This window comes from Muscardinus avellanarius (genome assembly GCF_963383645.1).
Source record: "Muscardinus avellanarius genome assembly, chromosome: 10".
Taxonomy (NCBI): Eukaryota; Metazoa; Chordata; class Mammalia; order Rodentia; family Gliridae; genus Muscardinus; species Muscardinus avellanarius.
The window spans coordinates 103,806,513-103,824,967 of NC_137796.1; the positions used below are offsets into that span (position 1 = coordinate 103,806,513).

Here is an 18,455-nt window from a genome sequence, read left to right on the forward strand (position 1 = left end):
CTGTTCCTCCAGCTCACAGTGCTCTGCCCAGCATAGCTGGGAGGCTCACTCCCCACCTTTGGGCATCGTCTAAATGAGGCCTTTCCTGCCCCTTGCTCAGTAGGACCCCTCCCCTCGCCATCCCCTTCCCCCCTCCAGGCTCCCCTGTCCTGACGCGCCTGCAATCTCGTTAAACAGCTCGATCTCTCATCTGTCCTCACCCACACTAGGGCATGTACTCCGTGAGGGCAGGGACGATTTTTGTCTCTTTGGCTGAGTGGCGCATAGTAGGTGTTACGGAGCCCCGCCTTTGGGCGCCAAAACTCTTAACGGTGTGAGGTGGAGCTGTGGGTTCTTGTTCTTAGCTAGTTTAGGAAAAGTAGCCAGAACTATACTGCTGCAAGCTTAAGCAATTTTTATTTCTAGAAAGGTAGAAAGAAGGCACAGAATAATAAGGCCCTACATCAGAGGGACGCAGTGGAGCGCCTTGAATATGAGACGCTGAGGGTCTGAACATAGAACAGTTTTTACAAAGACGCGTTCTCTCCCATCCTGCTTAACCAATATCTTCCTAACTGCTCCTGACCCAACTAGGTGTGGGCGCGCCCGTTACTCCCATGCAAGCCTTTGTTACGAACAAGATGTGTGGCTTGGTTAACAAAGTCAGGGGCCCATGCTGTCTGCCCTCTTTGAGGGAGGCCTGGACCATCCTCCCGGTCCTTGGGGAGTTCTAGCCTATCTGCTAGGAGTTATTTATTATGTAAACTTGTCTTTTTTTTTTTTTTTTTGGTGGTACTGGGGTTCCTGGAAACCCTTCTACCTCTGGGCTACACTCCCAGACCTATTTTATATATATATTTTAAATTTGGAAACAGGGTCTCTTAAGCCAGCGCGGCTGGCTTCGAACCTGCGCGATCCTCCTGTTTCCGCCCCCAAGTGCGGGGATTACAAGGGTGCGCCGCCACGCCCGGTCTCAACTTGTCTTTAAAATATGAAGGCCCTGGGCTACGACTCTTTTGTGTACTTGCTGATTACCTTGGTACCAGCTGCCTCCCCTCCCTGCCTGAGCGCCTGGCAGCACCCAGGCCCTGACCATTTTTTACATTTTGAAATCAATACCAAAGCAATTGTCCAACACCTACACATTCCCCATCGGCAGGTGTTTAGTTAAACAATGGTCGACTGGAGGCAGGAGCAGGCCTGTGGGAGGGGAGGGGATGCTGGTCTACCATGAAGCCTGACCCCCGAGCAGGCCTCTGCCACCAGCTAGACTGCAGAGACCTGGATCCCCTCTTTATTCAGCAAGTGAACGCCTGAGCCCCCGGTGGTGGGAGGTGCCAAGGCTGACCGCTGCCTGTCTCTGCAGGCACGAGCCAGCTGGTTTCCCATGGTGGCTACCTGTGAAGGACGGGCCAGAGGATGCCGGGCAGTGATGGCCGGGGAGGGACTTCACCTGGGCAGCCAGGGGGGTCTTCTCAGAGGAGGTGTCATTTCAGCAGACACCCCAGTGGCTGAGATCCAGGGACACATCGTGACAGATGGGGTCCTGGAGGCTCAGGGTGGACAGGGTCCATCTGACAGTCCCACCCCGCCCACATGGCCGCGGGGGGTGGCCCTGACCTGGAAGGGAGATGAGCCTGCATCTCAGTGGCCCATGTTGTCCATGCCTCTAGAGACCCTGACCCAGGCCCGAGTGGCCCTCTATGGCGGGGATGATGAGATCGGCGCAGACATGACGGCGCTGGCGTCTTGGCCCTTGGACGGCGGCGCGCTGGAGCTGCTGGTGAACGCCAGCCACGCAGTGCCGTCTCTGCGGAGGCTGGGCCTGCCCTCCCGCAGCCAGGTGAGGGACGTGGCGGAACGGCCCCACGGGTACCTGCTGTGGTCGCGCGGTCGACCGTCCCAAGGACTTTATTAATGATACACACGGTCATGGCCACCCTTGCCCTGCCTCGGAAGGGAGTCTGCTGTGCCCACTCCCCAGGCGGGTCCTGGCCTTTGCCTGGGGAACTTGCTGTGCCCTCTGGGCCATGTCTGGGGGCAGCCACAGGCCCTGCCCGGGGGCCTTACCATTGGGAGGTGTGCGGAGGCCAGGCTTGCTGGGCGTCTGTGGCTGCGCGCAGACTCGGGGGCACGGACATGCTGGGGCTGCGAGTCCTGCCCAGGGTCCCCACCAGGCCTGGAGGGTGCCGGCCCCCTGCTTTCCCACGCCGCTGCTCAGCCTGCCCCCTCCCCTTTTCCTGCTCCTCACCCTCCAGCTGGAGTTTCGACAACTCTGGGCCACAGAAGAAGTGAGCTCCTCCCTGCGGCTGACCTGCGATTCTCAAGATACCTTGGTTCTCCACATCCGTGGACAGAACCAGGCAGTCAGGTGAGGGTTCTTAAGCTGTTCTGGGGACCTCGGGGGGGGGCGGGGGGGAGCATCACGGCGCAGATACAGAATGGGAGGCTCAGAACACAGAGCGGCTTTCACAAAGTCACAACGCTACAAACTAATCCCTGCGCTCTGTGGGCAGTGCACGGTAAGTCCGCAGCCTCACACTGGCCCCGGGGGCCTTCGGGCGTGTCACTAATGCTCACGGCCCAGGACCTTCTGGGTGGCTGCCAGGTTGCCGGCATGAGGCTCGCGGCATGAGGCCAACTTAGTGCCCACACTCCAAGTCAGTAGGCCACCGGCATGGCTTCCACGCCGTCACTGAAAGCCCAGAGAAGCCACTTGTGAAAGGTGTGGGCCCGCGATTCTCACCTGGGGGCCAGCTCGTCCCCAGGGACCTCAGCAAGTCCGGGGCTACAGCTGGGGAGAAAGATGCGTCAGGGCTCTCGTGAGTTGTGGCTGGGTGTCGCTAATCTCCCCCTAACTGGAGCAGCCCCCAAAGCTTGACACAGGAGGAAGTGCTTCCCTGTCTGATGGAGGGAGCTGTGGGTGATCTTGGGGAGGGAACCAGGGTCGAGTCCCGCTGTCCAGGCCCTGCCGAGCTCCCAATGGACAGACTTCAGGACTCCTGGAAGACAACCCAGAACCACTCTTAGCCCTTTGTACCAATGGGGAAACTGAGGTTCGGCGAGGCGTGCCCTCATGGAGTCAGAGCTGGGCAGAGGCTGAGCTGGGATTCCAGCAAGCTTGAGTCCAGCCCTGACCACTGCCCAATGTGGCCCTTGGTCCAGGGTGTGTGGGCAGCCCTCCCTTGAGCGGCTGGTGTTCTGGGGCTCTCTGACCCCTCATGGGAAGATGGGGTTGGCTCCCACCTGGCCCTGGGGGCTCTGGGCAGGGAGCTCCCTGCCAGCTCCAGCCCTTTCCCTTCTTTACAGCAAAGAGCTGCTGTTCAGGGGCTGGCACCACCTCCCTGCCCTTCTGGGCCACTGTCCCAGCACCGCCTCAGTCGCAGCCAAGGTAACTGTGCTAATGAGATCCACATTCCCGCCCCAGGCGGGAGGGCGGGGCAGGCCGGGGCGCAGGGTGTGTCTGCACACCCACATCTGTCCCGCAGAAACCTCTGGCTCCAGCTTTCCCAAACATACCCAGGTTTACATTCCCGCGGCAGCCCTTGGGAGCTGGGGGCGGCCCACCCGCCTGGCGCCCGGAGCCCCCTCCTCCAGCCTGGCACGCTCCCGCGGCTGGACCAGATGACACAGCCCTCGGAGCGGAGCCAGCACCGCAGCCGCCAGCACCCTGTGCAGCACTGTGGGTGCTGGGGGCAGACAAAGGGTCCCCAGGCTTGGGCTGCCGCTCCTCTCCTCGCCTGCGTCCTTGTGGGCCTCTCTTCCCCAAATCAGGAGCTCCTGGAGGGCGTGCCCAGCGCCTGGTTGGGGGCCATCACCTAGTAGCTGCTCAGTAAGAGAGCCGGAGAACGAGCAGCCCCGGCGGCCGCTTCATTTCCCCACCAAGTTTTGTTCAACTCTCCAGGTCCCGGCCTCGGCCGCCTTTGTCGCCCGCTGTAGACCAGCGCCCCCCTGTGGGCACCGATGGGGGCGTTCCCCGAACTTCACCCCGTCTGCACCATCACCTGGGGGGACCTCTTGGTTTCTTCCCAAGTCTTATTGAATCATTTCAATCCATATGCAAGTTACTCTAGAACAGTGGACGTTTCGCTGATGGTTAAGACCTCACCGCATTTCTCCACTTAGAATTCTCTGTTATATAAGTTTGTAGCGCCATACACACACGTTTCTTTCTGTATCGTTGAGAGTTAATAGAAACGCGTTTCTGGAGACGTGCCATTTCTTTATGCCTAACTACTTCAACAAGTGTTTCCTATAAGTGGGATTTTTTTTTTTTTGGCCTAACAGTGTAATTGTAAAATTCAGGAAATTTACCATTGAAACACTCTTACCTAATGTACGGCCCATAATAAAATTTCCCTGTTGGCCCAGTAATGCTCTTTCAAACGTTAAACCCAGGATTTAAATGCAGGAGCGCACAGGGCACGGAGATGCCAGGCCTCTTCAGTTTCCTCCATCGAGGACAGAAGCTTGCAAAGGCTTGCTGCGGAGGGTCCCACGGTCAGTTCCTGAGTGGCTCCAGGCCGTCCTGGCGGCTCTGTGGCGGCCACTCAGCTCTGCTGTCAGAAAGCAAAAGCAGCTGCAGACAGTATGCATATGACTGGGCCTGGCTACGTTACAATAAAACTTTATTTACAAATCAAGTTGCTGGCCCAACTGACCTGAAGGCCGACTCCGGATCTAGAACATTCTCCTTCTACGTCCCCCACCCACCTGTGTCCCAACACTTTGTAATGACACGTCCACACACAAACTACCTACGTGTTTCCAGTTCCCATCTACTTTATCACACGGCTCTCCATCCATCATGTTTTTGGAGACATTTCAAAGTTGCAAGTATCAATATACTTTTCCTGAACATTCCCCCTTTCTTTCCTCCTTCATTCCTTCCTTCCTTCCTTCCTTCCTTCCTTCCTTCCTTCCTTCCTTCTTTCTTTCCTTCCTTCCTTCCTTCCTTTTCTTCTTTCTTTCTTTCTCTTTTCTTTTTGCAGTACTGGGGATGGAACCCAGGGGTATTCTACCTCTGAGCTACACCCCCAGCCCTTCCTTCCTTCCTTTCTTTCTTTCTTTCTTTCTTTCTTTCTTTCTTTCTTTCTTTCCTTCTGTCTTTCTTTCTTTCTTTCTTTCTTTCTTTCTTTCTTTCTTTCTTTTTCTTTCTTTCATTTGTTTGCAGTAAGGGGGATGGAACCCAGGGGCATTCTACCTCTGAGCTATACCCAGCCCTAGTTTTTATTTATTTATTTATTTATTTATTTATTTATTTATTTATTTGTTTGTTTGTTTGTTTTGTGGTACTGGGGGTGGAATCCAGGGGCTTTTCTACCTCCGGGCTACACTCCCAGACCTATTTTATACTTTATTTAGAAATAGGGTCTCACTAAGCTGCTGAGAGCCTCACTAAGTAGCTGAGGCTGGCTTTGGACCTGTGCGATCCTCCTGTCTCAGCCTCCCAAGCACAGGGATTACAAGCGTGCGCCACCACAATTGGCTCTTTATTCTTTCTTTTGAAACAGGGTCTCACTGAGTTGTGAAGGGCCTCACTAAGTAGCTGAGGCTGGCCACAAACCTGCAATGCTCCTGTCTCAGCCTCCCGAATGCTGGGATTACAAGTGTGCGCCGCCACGCCCGGCTTTCTCTAAACGTTTCATTATCATTAACCACTCTAAAGAAAGCCTGTGCTGAGGGGTGGGCATGGCTGCACACACCTGTAATTCCAGAACTTGGGCGGCAGAGACAGGAGGATGGTAGGTTTAAAGCCAGTCTCAGGTCAGGCGTGGTGGCGCGCGCTTGTCATCTCCGCGCTTGAGAGGCAGAGACAGGAGGATCGCGCAGGTTCGAAGCCAGCCGCGCTGGCTTAAGAGACCCTGTTTCCAAATTTAAAAACTATATTAAAAAAAATAGGTCTGGGAGTGTAGCCCAGAGGTAGAAGGGCTTCTAGGAACCCCAGTACCACACACACACACACACACACACACACACACACACACACACACACAGCCAGTCTCAGCATCCTAGTGAGGTCCTAAGAAACTTATCAAGACTGTTTTGTTTTATTTTGTTTTTCTTTTGTTCTGTTTTGTTTTGGTGGTATTGGGGACGGAACCTTTCTACCTCCGGGCTACACTCCCAGACCTATTTTATATTTTTATTTGAAAACAGGGTCTCTTAAGCCAGCGTGGCTGGCTTCGAACCTGCGCGATCCTCCTGTCTCCGCCTCCTAAGTGCGGGGATTACAAGAGTGTGCCACCATGCCTGGCAAGACCCTGTTTTAAAATAAAATAAAAATAAGCTGGGCGTGATGGCACATGCTTGTAATCCCAGCATTCAGGACACTGAGAAGGAGGATCGCAGGTTCGTGCCCAGCCTTAGCTACTTAGTGAGGCCCTCTGCAACTTAATAAGACCCTGTTTCAAAATAAAGAATAAAAATAGGGCTGCAGGTGTAGTTCGGAGGTAGAGTGCTCCTGGGTTCCACCCCCATCCCCAGTACCGCCAAAAAAAAAATAATAATAATTAAAAATATATATATATAGGATGAAATTAGCTCAGAGGCTGTGTTCAAACCTTAGTAACACACACATAAAATAAATAAATAAATTCTGCACTGATGATTTTGAAGCATCCAGGCATTTTGCAGGCTGCCCTTCTTTACATTTGTTAGCGTGTATGCTCAGGGTGTGATTTGGGCTGACCATTTCCACAGAGTACTCTAAAGCCATGGTGCATCTGGTGGGCTCATGAATACCAATTCCTGACCCTCTTTCCAGCGATTCTGGTCTTACAGTCATAAACCGGAGCCTGGAGTCTGTATTTTTTAGTATGGCTCCAAATGATTCAGCTATCCAGGCAGCCTGGAAATTAATGTGTTATTTCATAGTTTCCCTGGCAATCCATGAATAAAGTAGGCGCTGCTGTCCTCACGTCAGGCTAAGAGGCGGTGGCACAGGCGGCTAGAGGTGGCGGAGATCTGGCACTCCTTAGGTCGGGCGGCACCTGGAACCCTGGCCTGTTTGACACCGAGCATTTCCTCTGTGTTACACCGCCCCCTGTGGCCGACAGCAGTACTACAACTACAATTCTTGTCTGGTGCCGGGGGGGCGGGTAGCTATCTTCAAGTCAATGTCACGGCAGGAGGCGCTTGGGGATGGTGTTGCCAGGATTACGCCTGCCTGGTGGCCTGAGGCTCAGAGCGCTGGCTTCTTGGGTATTTGACAGTCCAGGAAGCCACAGGTGTCTCAAGCCTGGGGTTCTGGGAGGCAGAGCCTGCAGTCTGGAGCTGCAGTCTGGAGCCTGAGTGCTCTTAGGGGCCTGGTAAGCTCTCGTGCCCTCTTTCTGAGCAGCTGCGGTACTCCAAGGGGGAAGCCAAGAGCTCGCTTGTCCTGGGAGTGGAGGACCATCGCTTCCACCTCAGCGGCAGCCTGGTGGCTGCGAAGGCGGGTGTCACCCACGTCATCCAGCTGGAACAGACCTTCCCCCAGGTGCGTGGGGAGTGGCCAGGTGCTCCTGGGCACAGGCATGGGCACAGGCTGGGAGGGCGCCTTGGCTGGCCTCTCTCTTCCTGTTGGTTGTGCCTGGCCCTCCTCCTCTATAGTATCAGCTTATCCCCAGGAAGCACCCAGAAGCACCTGTTCATCCTTAGAAACCGACTGTGACCCTGCTGTATGTAAAGATGTATGTAATGACCCAGTAAATCCCTGAACAATCCACGTGTTTCCTTTCTCCTCCTCCTCCTCTTCATCTTCCTTCTCTTCCTCCTCCTCCTCCTTCTCCTCCTTCTCCTCCTCCTCCTTCTTCTCAGTACTGGAAATGGAACCCAGGGCACTCTACCTCCGAGCTACACCCCCAGCCCTATTTTTTATTCTTTATTTTGAAACAGGGTCTCAATGACTTGCAAAGGGCCTCACTAAGTAGCTGAGGCTGTCCTTGAACCGTGATCCTCCTGTCTCAGCCTCTCGAATGCTGGGATTACAAGCGTGCGCCACCATGCCTGGCTTCCTTTCCTCTTCTGAACTCTTCTCTCCTTTCCCACCCCAAGCAGGCGTGGAAGGCACCCCCCCCCCACAGCGACCCCAGGCACATTATTCTCTTCCAGCTCAGTGCCCTTCCCGGGGAGCTGATCCTGTGGACCGCGTATGAGCGAGCCCAAGAGACCCGGGCCCTGCGCCAGACAGTGCGGTGGGGCGGCCGCGAGGTGACCCTCAACGGGAGCATCTCTGGGCTCTTCCCCATGCCCTCTGGGAACCTCAGCGTGCAGGGTGAGTGCTGGGTAGTGCCCCTGGGCACAGTGCCCTGGGACAGCTGCAGAAGCAGACGCCGCCTCTCCATGGGGAGGCTGCAATGTCCCACTGTGGCGGGAGGAGTGGACACTTGGGGCTCCCTCGGGGACATCTGAGGAGTTTATTAAGCGGCATAGCAACTAAGCAAGCATGCAACTAACATAACACTTTTTATAAAAATTACCTGGGTGTGTGGCCACCTGCCCAAGCCGATAGTGCGGCCGGCCGCGGGTCCCCAAGCCCCTGCCTCAAGGGCCATCTTCAGCTTGAGTGTCCACCCCGTGCCCCTTGTCACACAGCGGAGCTTGCCCGCCGGCTGCCACTCTCCCCACCGCAACGCTACGCACTCCGCCTGTCCTGGGAGCACTCAGGAGGGGACCACCAGGGCCACCTGACTGTCGGCTGGGACGGTGAGGACCAGGTAGGCAGTGGGGTTGCAAGGAGACCCTGGGTCCCCACCCTGCAGCCCGACCCCCATGGCACCTTGATCAGGGCCAATCTTGCTGCCCGGTGCCCTAAGGGACTGTGGGAAGGACACTGGGTTCCCACATCCCAGTGACAGCCACCGCCACGTCTGGTTAACACACAGTAAAGGCCTGTCGCAGGCCAGGCACTGTCCCAGCCTACACCTCGGCCTCCGTATCTGCTTGGAGCAGTCACTAGCCCGCTTTCAGAAGAGGAGGTCGGAGCACAGAGAGGCCTCGTGACTTGCCCGGGGTCTCAGAGTGAGGGGAGGGGCGGGCAGGGCCAGAAGTCCGCACATGAATGGCACCTCTGCCTGGCCTCCAGGTTCCCACCTCTGTCCCAAGCTTGTTCCAGGACTCCTCTCCCAGCCCGGTTCCTCTGCGCAGGGCTCTTGCTCTCCAGGGAACTCGCGCAGGGCTGGGGTGGAGCGGGGCTGGGGCGGGGAGGGCAGACAGCCGCAGGCCTGCTGGCTCACCCCCCTCCCCAGGTGGTGGCCTCCTCCTTCCTGCGCCTGGGGCAGGCTGACCTGGACGCCCGCCTGGCCCTGGCTCACCCCTTTGACCTCTCCTGGCGGCGAGCTGAGGCTAGCGTCCTCGCGGAGAGCAGGGCCGGCAGGCAGAGCCGGCAGGTGAGGGGTGCGCCCTTGGTGGGGCAGGGTGGGCTGCGGCCCGGGGAGGAAGGCTCTGTCCATCAGTGTCAAGGACCCTCGGGACTCCCGGGTTACCGAAGCCTGGGGACTTGGCGGCTCCTTCGCTCAGAGTTCCTTCCTCGATACCGTATTGAGCGCCTACTGTATGCAGGCAGTGTAGGCAAGGCCCATGCATTGGTAGGGCTGATCTTTTAACAGGGGAAGCGGGTTGCAAGCATCTCCCGGTGTTCTTTCTGCAGTCTGCTTCTTGGGGAGGGGCTGAGTGAGTGCGTGCCCTCCCTGCCTGGCTGGGTGGCCCAGGCCGCTCACTCGGCCTCTGAGCCTCCTTTCTCCTCTGTGAAGTGAGGGCAGCAGGCCAGGCAGGATCCAAACAGATGATTGGGCAAAAGTGAGACATCTAAACAGACAGTGTGAAGCTACTAGAGGATTTTTTTTTTTTTCCGGTACTGGGGATGGAACCCAGGGAGGGGCATTGTACCTCTGAGCTACACCCCCAGCCCTATTTTTTTTAGTCTTTTTAAAAAATTTTTGAAACAGGGCCTCACTGAGTTGCGGAGGGTCTCGCTAAGTAGCTGAGGCTGTCCCCGAACCACGATCCTCCAGTCTCCACCTCCCAAATGCTGGGATTACAAGCGTGCGCCACCAGCCCGGCCTAGTGCAAGATTTTAAGCAGCTGGGTGGTCAGCGAGGGCCTCGAGGGGGAGGTCGCTGGTCAGTCGTGATCTAGGGGTAGGACGGAGTTCCCCAGGGAGCCGGGGGACCGCAGCACTTGGGGACAGGTGCAAAGGTCCTGGGGCTTCGGGAAGGTGAGTGAGAAGGTAGCAGAGTCAGAGACAGGGTGGGGACAGAGGAGATGAGTCAGGTGCTCACAGGGGCTGTGGGGGTCCTGGGCCCCAGGGGCACCGCCTGCGGGCTGTCTTTGGAGATGCTAAGTGTAGTATGAGGACCAGGCGCTTCCTCCAAATGCCCCTGGTCACTCTTGCAGGGAAGGTGGGCGGGGAGGGCAGGCTCTCTGCCCCCCATTCCTCTGTGGGGGCCATAGGGTGCAAGCCCCTCCATCCTCTTCTCTGCCCCGTCTGCGATGCAGGTGCAGCTCTCCTGGAACAGAGGCCGCCCCGTGACCCTGCATCTCACCTGGGCCGACAGCCCCAGGGCTCCCAGCGTGGCCTGGGAGGGCTGCCTGGCCACCTCCCTGGGGCAGGTACACGCGGGCTGGGTGGCCGAGCACGGCACGCCGTCCCTGCTCCCGGCCTGTCTTGTGCCAGCCCTCACGGGGCCCCATTCCCTCCCTTGTCAGCTCCAGGAAACCTGGGGCCTGGGCACCCTCCAGGCCTGCGGGGCCTTAACACAGAGGCCGACCATGTTCAGCGAGTGGCTCCAGCTCTCCTGGGACCAACACCGGGTACAGCAGAACGTGACATTTGAGGTAAGGCCCGGGCACCAGGCAGGTGACCCTCAGCCCCGGCCCCACTGCAGAAGCCCAGCTCAGGGGCCAGGCGGCCCTGGGCTCAAGTGCGAGCTGTGCTGTGGGATTCTCATTTCTCTGCTGTGTGCTTTAGCTTTCTCATCTGTAAAATGGGTATAATAGTCACTGGAGGCAATTGGGCCAGTGCTGGGGAAGAAAGGGGAGGGGCCAGGATGTCAGTGGGGCTTCAAGGAGGAGAGTAGGGACTGACAGGGACTGGTCCCCCAGCATCACCGCCCATCTGTGGCTCAGGGGATCAGTGGTGTTCACAGAGCCTGGGGCAGAAACCTGGCCATGGGGGATGGAACAGCTCGTCTTTAAACCCCATCCACACTGGGCGTGGTGGCGCACGCTTGTAATCCCAGCATTCGGGAGGCTGAGAGGGAGGATCGCAGTTCCAGGACAGCCTCAGCTACTACTTATTGAGGCCCTTTGGCATTCAGTGAGACACCGTTTCAACATAAAGAATTAAAAAGAATAGGGCTGGGGTGTGCCTAGGAGGTAGAATGCCCCTGGGTTCCATCCCCAGTACCACACACACACACACACACACACACACACACAATCCACCTTCTGGGCCTCACACCCTGGGGTCCTGGGACACGGAGGCCCTGCCCCCTCCACACTCACTGCAATAAACCACCCAGATCCTGAGCAGCTGCTGAGGCTGGCCAGGGCCCAGGCGGGATTTCTGGCGCCTGCTCTGCCTGGGTGGGCATCTCCTGGCAGCGGCTGGGGTGGACATTCTCTCCTCTTTGTGATGTGCCCCTCGGCCCAGAGGCATCGGCCACCTCTGCTGGACAAGGTCCACGTGGAGGCCACCCTGGAGCACGTCCTCCCGGCCTCCTGCGCCAAGCAGCATGTCTGGGGGACAGTGGAGACGGACTACGCTCACTGGCTGCACCATGCCCTCCACCTGGGGCTCTGCGGCCTGCCCCGGGTGAGTCTGCCCTGGGGAAGGGGCTGACGGGCGCAGGGCATGCTCCCTGCAGGGCATAGGGGCCTGGCTGGGCACAGTGGCTCTGCCATCTGCTGGCTGAGAGAACGGGCAACTCCTCTCAGAGCCTCTGATGTTTCCTGTGACGGTGTAAGAAGTCCTTGGCTCCAGTGTGGAGGATGTGAACAGGGCCCTGGAAAACCAGCTGCTGGTCCCATCATGGCTGAGAGCAGGAGCTGGGCCCTCTGCTCCACTCCTCTTCCTGGCCTGGTTAGCCAGTCCTTCCTTCCTTCTTCTCAGCCACTCATAATCCCTCCCTCCATCTTCCTAACTATCCATCCTACCTGTCTCTCTCCCTTCCTTTTATTTGTCCTTTTATACATCAATTCACCCAACCATACAACCAACTCTACATCCACCCACCCACCTGTCCATCCATCTACTCACTTGCCCATCCATCCATCCATCCATCCATCCATCCATCCATCCATCTACCTACCCACCCACTCATCTACCCACCAACCCACCCATCCATCCATCCACCCATCCATCCATCCACCCATCCATCCACCAACCCACCCACCCATCCATCCATCTACCTACCCACCCACTCATCTACCCACCAATCCATCCATCCATCCATACATCCATCGACCCACCCATCCATCCACCCATCCATCCACCGACCCATCCATCCATCCATCCATCCATCCATCCATCCATCCATCCACCAACCCACCCACCCATCCATCCATCCATCCACCCATCAATCCACCCACCCATCTACCCACCCATCCACCCACCCATCCATCCATCCACCCATCCATCCACCCACCCACCCATCCATCCATCCACCCACCCACCCACCCACCCATCCCAAGGGGCCACCCACTTTCCTGTAAAGGGATGACTAGTGAGCATTTTAGGCGTTGTGAACCACACCGCCTGTCACAGCTGCGCAGCTCTGCTATTGTGCCATTCGAGCGGCAGAGACTCTAAGTAAATGGGTCCCCGTACTCTGGAAACAACAGGGCCTGCCCTCTGGAACAGATCAGGGCGGAGGGAGACATCAGATGAGATGTAGGCTGTGGTCGGGGTGTGGGACGCTGAAGGTCTGGAGGGCAGGCAGGGCTTGCGGGGTGCCGCCGTGCAGAGGTGCCGTGGCAGGAGTGTGATTGCGGGCTCTGGACACGCAGGGAGCTGAAGACGCCTAGGCCCTGGCCGACCAGCTTCTCTTTTGGCAAGGCCTGATTTTGCGTTTCTTAGTGGTCGCTCCTGCTGCCAATTGGAGGAGGGGCTGCGGCTGGGAGAAGTCGAAGCTGGGGTGCCCCACGGCTGGCGCTCCAGTCCTGGTGGGACGGAGAGGGCTCTGGGCCAGGGTATGGGGGAGGCAGCCACGCCCCTGCACCGCCCTGACCTCCAGCACCCGGCTGTCTTTCCAGGCCCTCCTGGTCTCCGGGGAGCACAGCCTGGCCCAGGGTGGGCTTGTGCTGTCGTCCCACTGCCGGCTGGGCCTTGCCCCAGACCTGGACGGCGGCCTGCACCTCGGCCTGACCCTCCGCAACCACAGCAGGCCCCAGGCGCCCGGCTTCTCCGGGGAGCTGGAGGTAAGTGGCCTGGTCCTCGCCGCCTGGGCAGCCCCGCCATCTAGTGGCCAGCCTTGGAACCGCAGCCCAGAGCTTCACTGGGGGGACCTGCGGACCCTGGTGGGTTCACCTCCCGGTACCCCAGTTTTCTCACGCGTGAGCCAGGGAGCGGCAACACCTGCCCTAGCTCCCGAGGGGCTGGTGTGTGTGGGTGGCTCAGGGCAGTACCTGCAGAAGGCAGCCACGAGTAGCCATGATTATTAGCCAGTACTGACTTGGCCTGTTGCGCTGCTGTTCCGGCCTCTGACTTCATGTGGTCTTAAGGATTTATGGCCCTCGGTGACCCAGTATGACACCATCTTTTACTACAGAGACCCTATTTCCAAATGAGATTACGTTAGGTGGGCACGGGAGATTGGGACTCCAAAATATCCCTGAGGAATATAATTCAACCCAGAATGCGCCAAATTCTTCCTGTTGAGTGTTGAGAGCCCGGCTTGTCATCACTTTTATATATTTTGAACCTGAGGCCCAGAGAGGTTGACGCCCTTCCTCAAGGCCACACGGCTTGTTAGCGCAGCGTCTGGGCTGGAACACAGGGCGGCTGAGTCCAGGGCTGGGCGGCTCCTTCCCACCACTGCTCCTCCGACAACCCGTGGCCACCTTCTCCTGGGGCCTCCGAGGCCTCTCTTGATTCCGTCCCACCCCACACAAGATGTCTGTGGCCCTCAAAGCTGAGCGCTCGCGAGGCTGTGGAACGGCTTTCAGTGACGGGATTTCAGGCTAGGTGGTACCCACGCCTCCTTGAACTTGGGGAGACCTTTGCGGTGTTTCTCATGCAAAACAAGAAAATCTGAGCTGCAGAAATAAACTTGGACACCGAGCGTGTTAAGGATCCAGCGCCCGGGGTCCCCAGACCAGTTAACTGCGTCTCTGGTGTGGGGCTGGGGCGTTGGGACTCTTTAGGCCACCTGGACAGCAGGTGCGGTGGGCTGCTGGGCTCCAGGTGGGTTTTTCTTAAGTACTCCCCGTGCCCGGTGGGGATTCTGAGCCCTGTGGTGGGGTGCCGGGGACCAGGGGACCGACCGGGGCCTCTCCTGCATCCCCGCCCGCAGCCCCTCCAGGTAGAAGGCAGATCCAGCCTCAGGAAGCCCGAGTGGGGCAGGTAGAGACCAGGGTGGGCTGGGCGCCAGGCCCCTCTCAGGCCACCCTCACCCCCTTGCAGCTCCGAGGCCCCAGGGCTCGGCGGCTTGGGCTGCGCGGCCGGGTCTCGTCCTCGGCTTCCCAGAGCCTGGTCCAGCTGGAGGGAACCACGGACGAGCACGCAGAGAGCCTGGTGCTGTCTCTGACCCAGGCTCCGAGCTGCCTCCAGGCCTCTGCGGCCCACCAGGAGGGTAAGTGGGTGGTGGCTGGGTCCCAGCTAGGACTCAAGAGAGGACAGGGATGGGGTGTTGCGAGCCAAGAAGTCCAAGGGTGCCGTTAGGACTTCATGGCCCCCAACCTGGCGTCACAACGAGCCTCCTGCTGCTTCCTGTGCTTCCAGGTCAGTACTGAAGGGTCTAGAAGGACGGCTTAGGTGGTGCAGCTGGAGTCCTCGAATCCTAGGCTTGAGGTTTTGCCTGGGGTGCTGGGGAGCTATAGAAGGCTGTGCAGTGAGGGAGGATGGGCAGCTAGGAAGCAGGAGACGGCATGGGTGTGATACAGGTCCTTTCCTGGCTCAGGGGTCAGAGAAGAGCGCCTGGTGCTGCGGACCTGCGCCTGGAGGTGGACGGCTGAGGCAGAGGCCCTGCTCCAGGACAGCGGGCAGCCCGTGCAGCCCCTGGGACGCCTGACCCTGCAGGCTGCCAACCAGAGCCTCCACCTGGCGGCGCAGGGCTGCCAGGGGGCCCTGCTGGACCATGTAGAGGTGAGAGGGGGCGGCCAGGGCTCTTGCTGTCTCCTCCCAGGCAGAGGCCGGAGTGCCCGGAGCTCTTGGGTGCAGCTGGTCAGGCACAGCACCCCCTTTGTTTCCATGAGGCCCCAACCCACGCTCTGTGCCCACAGACCCGGATCGCGGCCGTCGGGGCCCGGGTGCTTGCCCAGCTGGAGGAGGAGCTCCGAGGCTGGGACGACTACGTGAGCCGTTTCCAGCGCCTGGTGGGTGGCCAGGCTGAGGCCGGGAGGAGCGCGGTGGAGGCCAGCTCTCCAGCCCCCAGCCCCAGGCCCTCATGCTGGCCTGCCTCGGTCTCCCTGCCTAGGTGCAGCCGGCAGGCACCCTGGACCACGCGGCAGGCCTTCTTCTGGGGCCCCTGCAGGCCAGAGGCCAGGCAGTGGCTACCTGGTGGGGCTGGGGCCAGGCCCTGGCCGGCCCCCTGCAGCTCTACCTGGAGGGGCTGCAGGCGGGGCTGGAGCAGCTGCGGGGCGAGCTGGACCGTGAGTACTGGGGTATCACCGCACCCTCCGGCCCCCACTGCCTCAGCCGGGAAGGAGGCCTCACTCTCCCCAGACCCCCGGGGGGGTCTTAACGGTCCTGCACCATGGCTCCCGTTAGGCGCGCGGCCCCATCCTGCTAGCCTGAGCTAACGTCCCCCGTGTCCATTCATGGCCGCTACCTTATTTCTTTTAAGGATGCCACTAAGATTTCCTCAGTACTTTGCCTGATTTCTGATTTCTTTTTTGTTTTGGTACTGGGGATTGAACCCAGGGGTATTCTTTCCCCAAGATACACCCTCAGCCTATTGTATTTTATTTTATTTTAGTTTATTTTCAGTACTGGGGATTCAACCCAGGGGCATTCTACCTCTGAGCTATACTTCCCCCGCCCTATTTTTTTTTCTTTATTTTGAAACAGGCTCTCACTGAGTTCTGGAGGGTCTAGGTAGCTGAGGCTGGCCGCGAACCTGCGATCCCCCCCTCCTATTTCAGCCTTCCAAGTTCTGAGATTACAAGTGTGCGCCACCACACCCGGCGGGGGCCTCCTCCTCCTCCTCCCCCTCCTCCTCCCCTCCTCCTCTCTCCTCCTCCTCCTCCTCCTCCTCCTCCTCCTCCTCCTCCTCCTCCTCCTCCTCTTCTTCTTCTTCTTCTTCTTCTTCTTCTTCTTCTTCTTCCTCTTCTTCTTCTTCTTCTTGTCTAGGGCTGGAACCCAGGGGCATTCTCTCCCATAGACACACCTCCAGACCTTTTTATTTTATTTTTGGTACTGGGGGTTGAACCCAGGAGCATCCTATCTCCGAGCTCCACCCCCTGCCCTATTTTTTATTCTTTATTTTGAAACAGGCTCTCACTAAGTTCTGGAGGGTCTAAGTAGCTGAGGCTGGCCGCGAACCGACATCCTCCTGTCTTAGCCTCCTGAGTGCTGGGATGACAAGCGTGCCCACCACACCCGGCACGGCAGGACTTTTATGGGAGTTGCCAGCGTGGGTACTCGGCTCATCTTGTGCCAGAGTTCTGGCTTTCCGGGAAGAAAATAGGTGTCAGCACAGAGCACTTTCAGACCCAGGGAGCCCCTCTCATCAGATCTAGGAGTGGCGGAACCCTCCGAACCCAGGTTCTGGTGCCAGACAACCTTGTGCGCCGGGCCGTACAAGGATGAAGCTCGGGCCTGTGTGTGAAGGCGTCCGTAGTCACCGGTGCCCGCTGCCTTATTTCTACCCCCACGCCCGCTCCGTATTCCCCGGGCACAGGCCCTGCGTCCTGGAGGCCAGAGGCTGGTTTTCTGCCCTGGGCGGAGGCCCGGCACCTTGCCACACTCAGGAGCGTGGAGACCTCAGGCCGGTCTGTTGCAGGGCCCCTGGCCACGCTGGAGGAGGCCTACCAAGAGGTGATGCTGCGGCCCCTGGACCAGGTGTGGCGGGAGCGGGCCCAGGAGGCCGTGCGGCAGCTGCGGGCCTGGGTGCCCAGCCTGCGGGACAGCCGGGGGTCAAGGCCTGTCGGGGCCGCCCTGGGGGCTGTGAAGGGCGCTGTGGAGCTGGTAAGGTGGGGAGCAGGGGTGGCGGCGGCCCGGCCGGGGTGAGCGGGGCGCTGACAGCGCCTCCCGCCCCTCCAGGCCGCGCGGCAGATGCTGTACTGGGCGGAAGCCGCATTCTCGCGGGCGCTGAGGCGGCTCTGCGCACCCCTGCTGCACCTCTACACCTTCTCGGCCAGGTAACCTGGGCGTTTCCTCGCGCCAGATCCTGATGGTGCCCTAATACCTCAGCCCGCGCACGCCTGTGCGACCCCAGTTGACGGACGAGAAGACCGCAGCTCAGTCTTCATTCCCCAAGGATTTTAGGAGCACTTGCTCGGTGTGTGCGTGTGTGTGTGTGTGTGTGCGTGTGCGTGCGTGTGCGTGCGTGTGTGTGCGTGTGTGTGTGTGTGTGTGTGTGTGTGTGTGTGTTGCTAGGCAGCGCTCTACCACTGAGCTGCACCCCAACCTTTTCTTACTTTTTTTTTGTGTGTGTGTGGTACAAGGGATGGAACCCAGGGGCATTCTACCTCCGAGCTACACCCCCAGCCCTATTTTTTATTCTTTATCTTGAAACAGGGTCTCACTGAGTTGCAAAGGGCCTCGCTAAGTAGCTGAGGCTGTCTGTGAAACTGAGATCCTCCTGTCTCAGCCTCCCGAGTGCTGGGCTTACAAGCGTGCGCCACCACGTCTGGCCCTTTTTTTACATTTCTGACACAGAGCCTCGTCAAGTTGCCTAGGCTGGCCGCAAACTTGTGATCCTCCTGCCTCGGCCTCCTGGTAGCTGGGGCGACAGGTACTGTACCACCACATCCAGCTTTGGGGCAGGCAGTGTTAAGTGGTGCAGATAGGGCAGTGAACGAGACAGAAAGGACTGCCCTGGTGAAGCGCATGGTTTTTGACCCATGGGGATGTAAGCAAGCCGTCTGCGCTGGGGGCGGCCGACTTCCCTGTACAGACCTGGCAGCGAGCCCCAGGGCCTGCTGCCCACGCAGCCGCTCTGCGGCACACTTTCCTTTGTTTTTAAGAAGCATTTAACTGGCCAGGTGTGGTGGTGCATGCTTGCAGTCCTAATATTGAGAGGCTGAGACTGGAGGATCACAGGTTGGAGGCCGGCCTCAGCCACTTAGCGAGGCCCTCTACCACTTAGTAAGACCTTGCTTCAAAATAAAAAATA

At 58.6% G+C, this 18,455-nt stretch overlaps 1 protein-coding gene across 1 annotated transcript in view; it reads left to right on the forward strand.

Annotated features, from left to right (window-relative positions):
* The window catches only part of LOC308268844 (uncharacterized protein), a gene marked incomplete at both ends in the record, with an annotated part of 138,457 nt that overhangs the window by 92,914 nt on the left and 27,088 nt on the right, over nucleotides 1–18,455 (forward strand). The window contains 20 exons of the mRNA XM_080703948.1: nucleotides 1,653–1,851; nucleotides 1,964–2,350; nucleotides 3,289–3,370; nucleotides 3,577–3,661; nucleotides 3,919–3,969; nucleotides 4,446–4,567; nucleotides 7,319–7,456; nucleotides 8,071–8,233; nucleotides 8,554–8,675; nucleotides 9,207–9,347; nucleotides 10,456–10,569; nucleotides 10,666–10,794; nucleotides 11,612–11,773; nucleotides 13,213–13,377; nucleotides 14,582–14,750; nucleotides 15,078–15,262; nucleotides 15,400–15,492; nucleotides 15,594–15,768; nucleotides 17,121–17,305; nucleotides 17,381–17,478. Coding sequence (XP_080560074.1) covers nucleotides 1,653–1,851; nucleotides 1,964–2,350; nucleotides 3,289–3,370; nucleotides 3,577–3,661; nucleotides 3,919–3,969; nucleotides 4,446–4,567; nucleotides 7,319–7,456; nucleotides 8,071–8,233; nucleotides 8,554–8,675; nucleotides 9,207–9,347; nucleotides 10,456–10,569; nucleotides 10,666–10,794; nucleotides 11,612–11,773; nucleotides 13,213–13,377; nucleotides 14,582–14,750; nucleotides 15,078–15,262; nucleotides 15,400–15,492; nucleotides 15,594–15,768; nucleotides 17,121–17,305; nucleotides 17,381–17,478 — 2,965 coding nt within the window. The remainder of the gene's footprint in view (nucleotides 1–1,652; nucleotides 1,852–1,963; nucleotides 2,351–3,288; nucleotides 3,371–3,576; nucleotides 3,662–3,918; nucleotides 3,970–4,445; nucleotides 4,568–7,318; nucleotides 7,457–8,070; nucleotides 8,234–8,553; nucleotides 8,676–9,206; nucleotides 9,348–10,455; nucleotides 10,570–10,665; nucleotides 10,795–11,611; nucleotides 11,774–13,212; nucleotides 13,378–14,581; nucleotides 14,751–15,077; nucleotides 15,263–15,399; nucleotides 15,493–15,593; nucleotides 15,769–17,120; nucleotides 17,306–17,380; nucleotides 17,479–18,455) is intronic.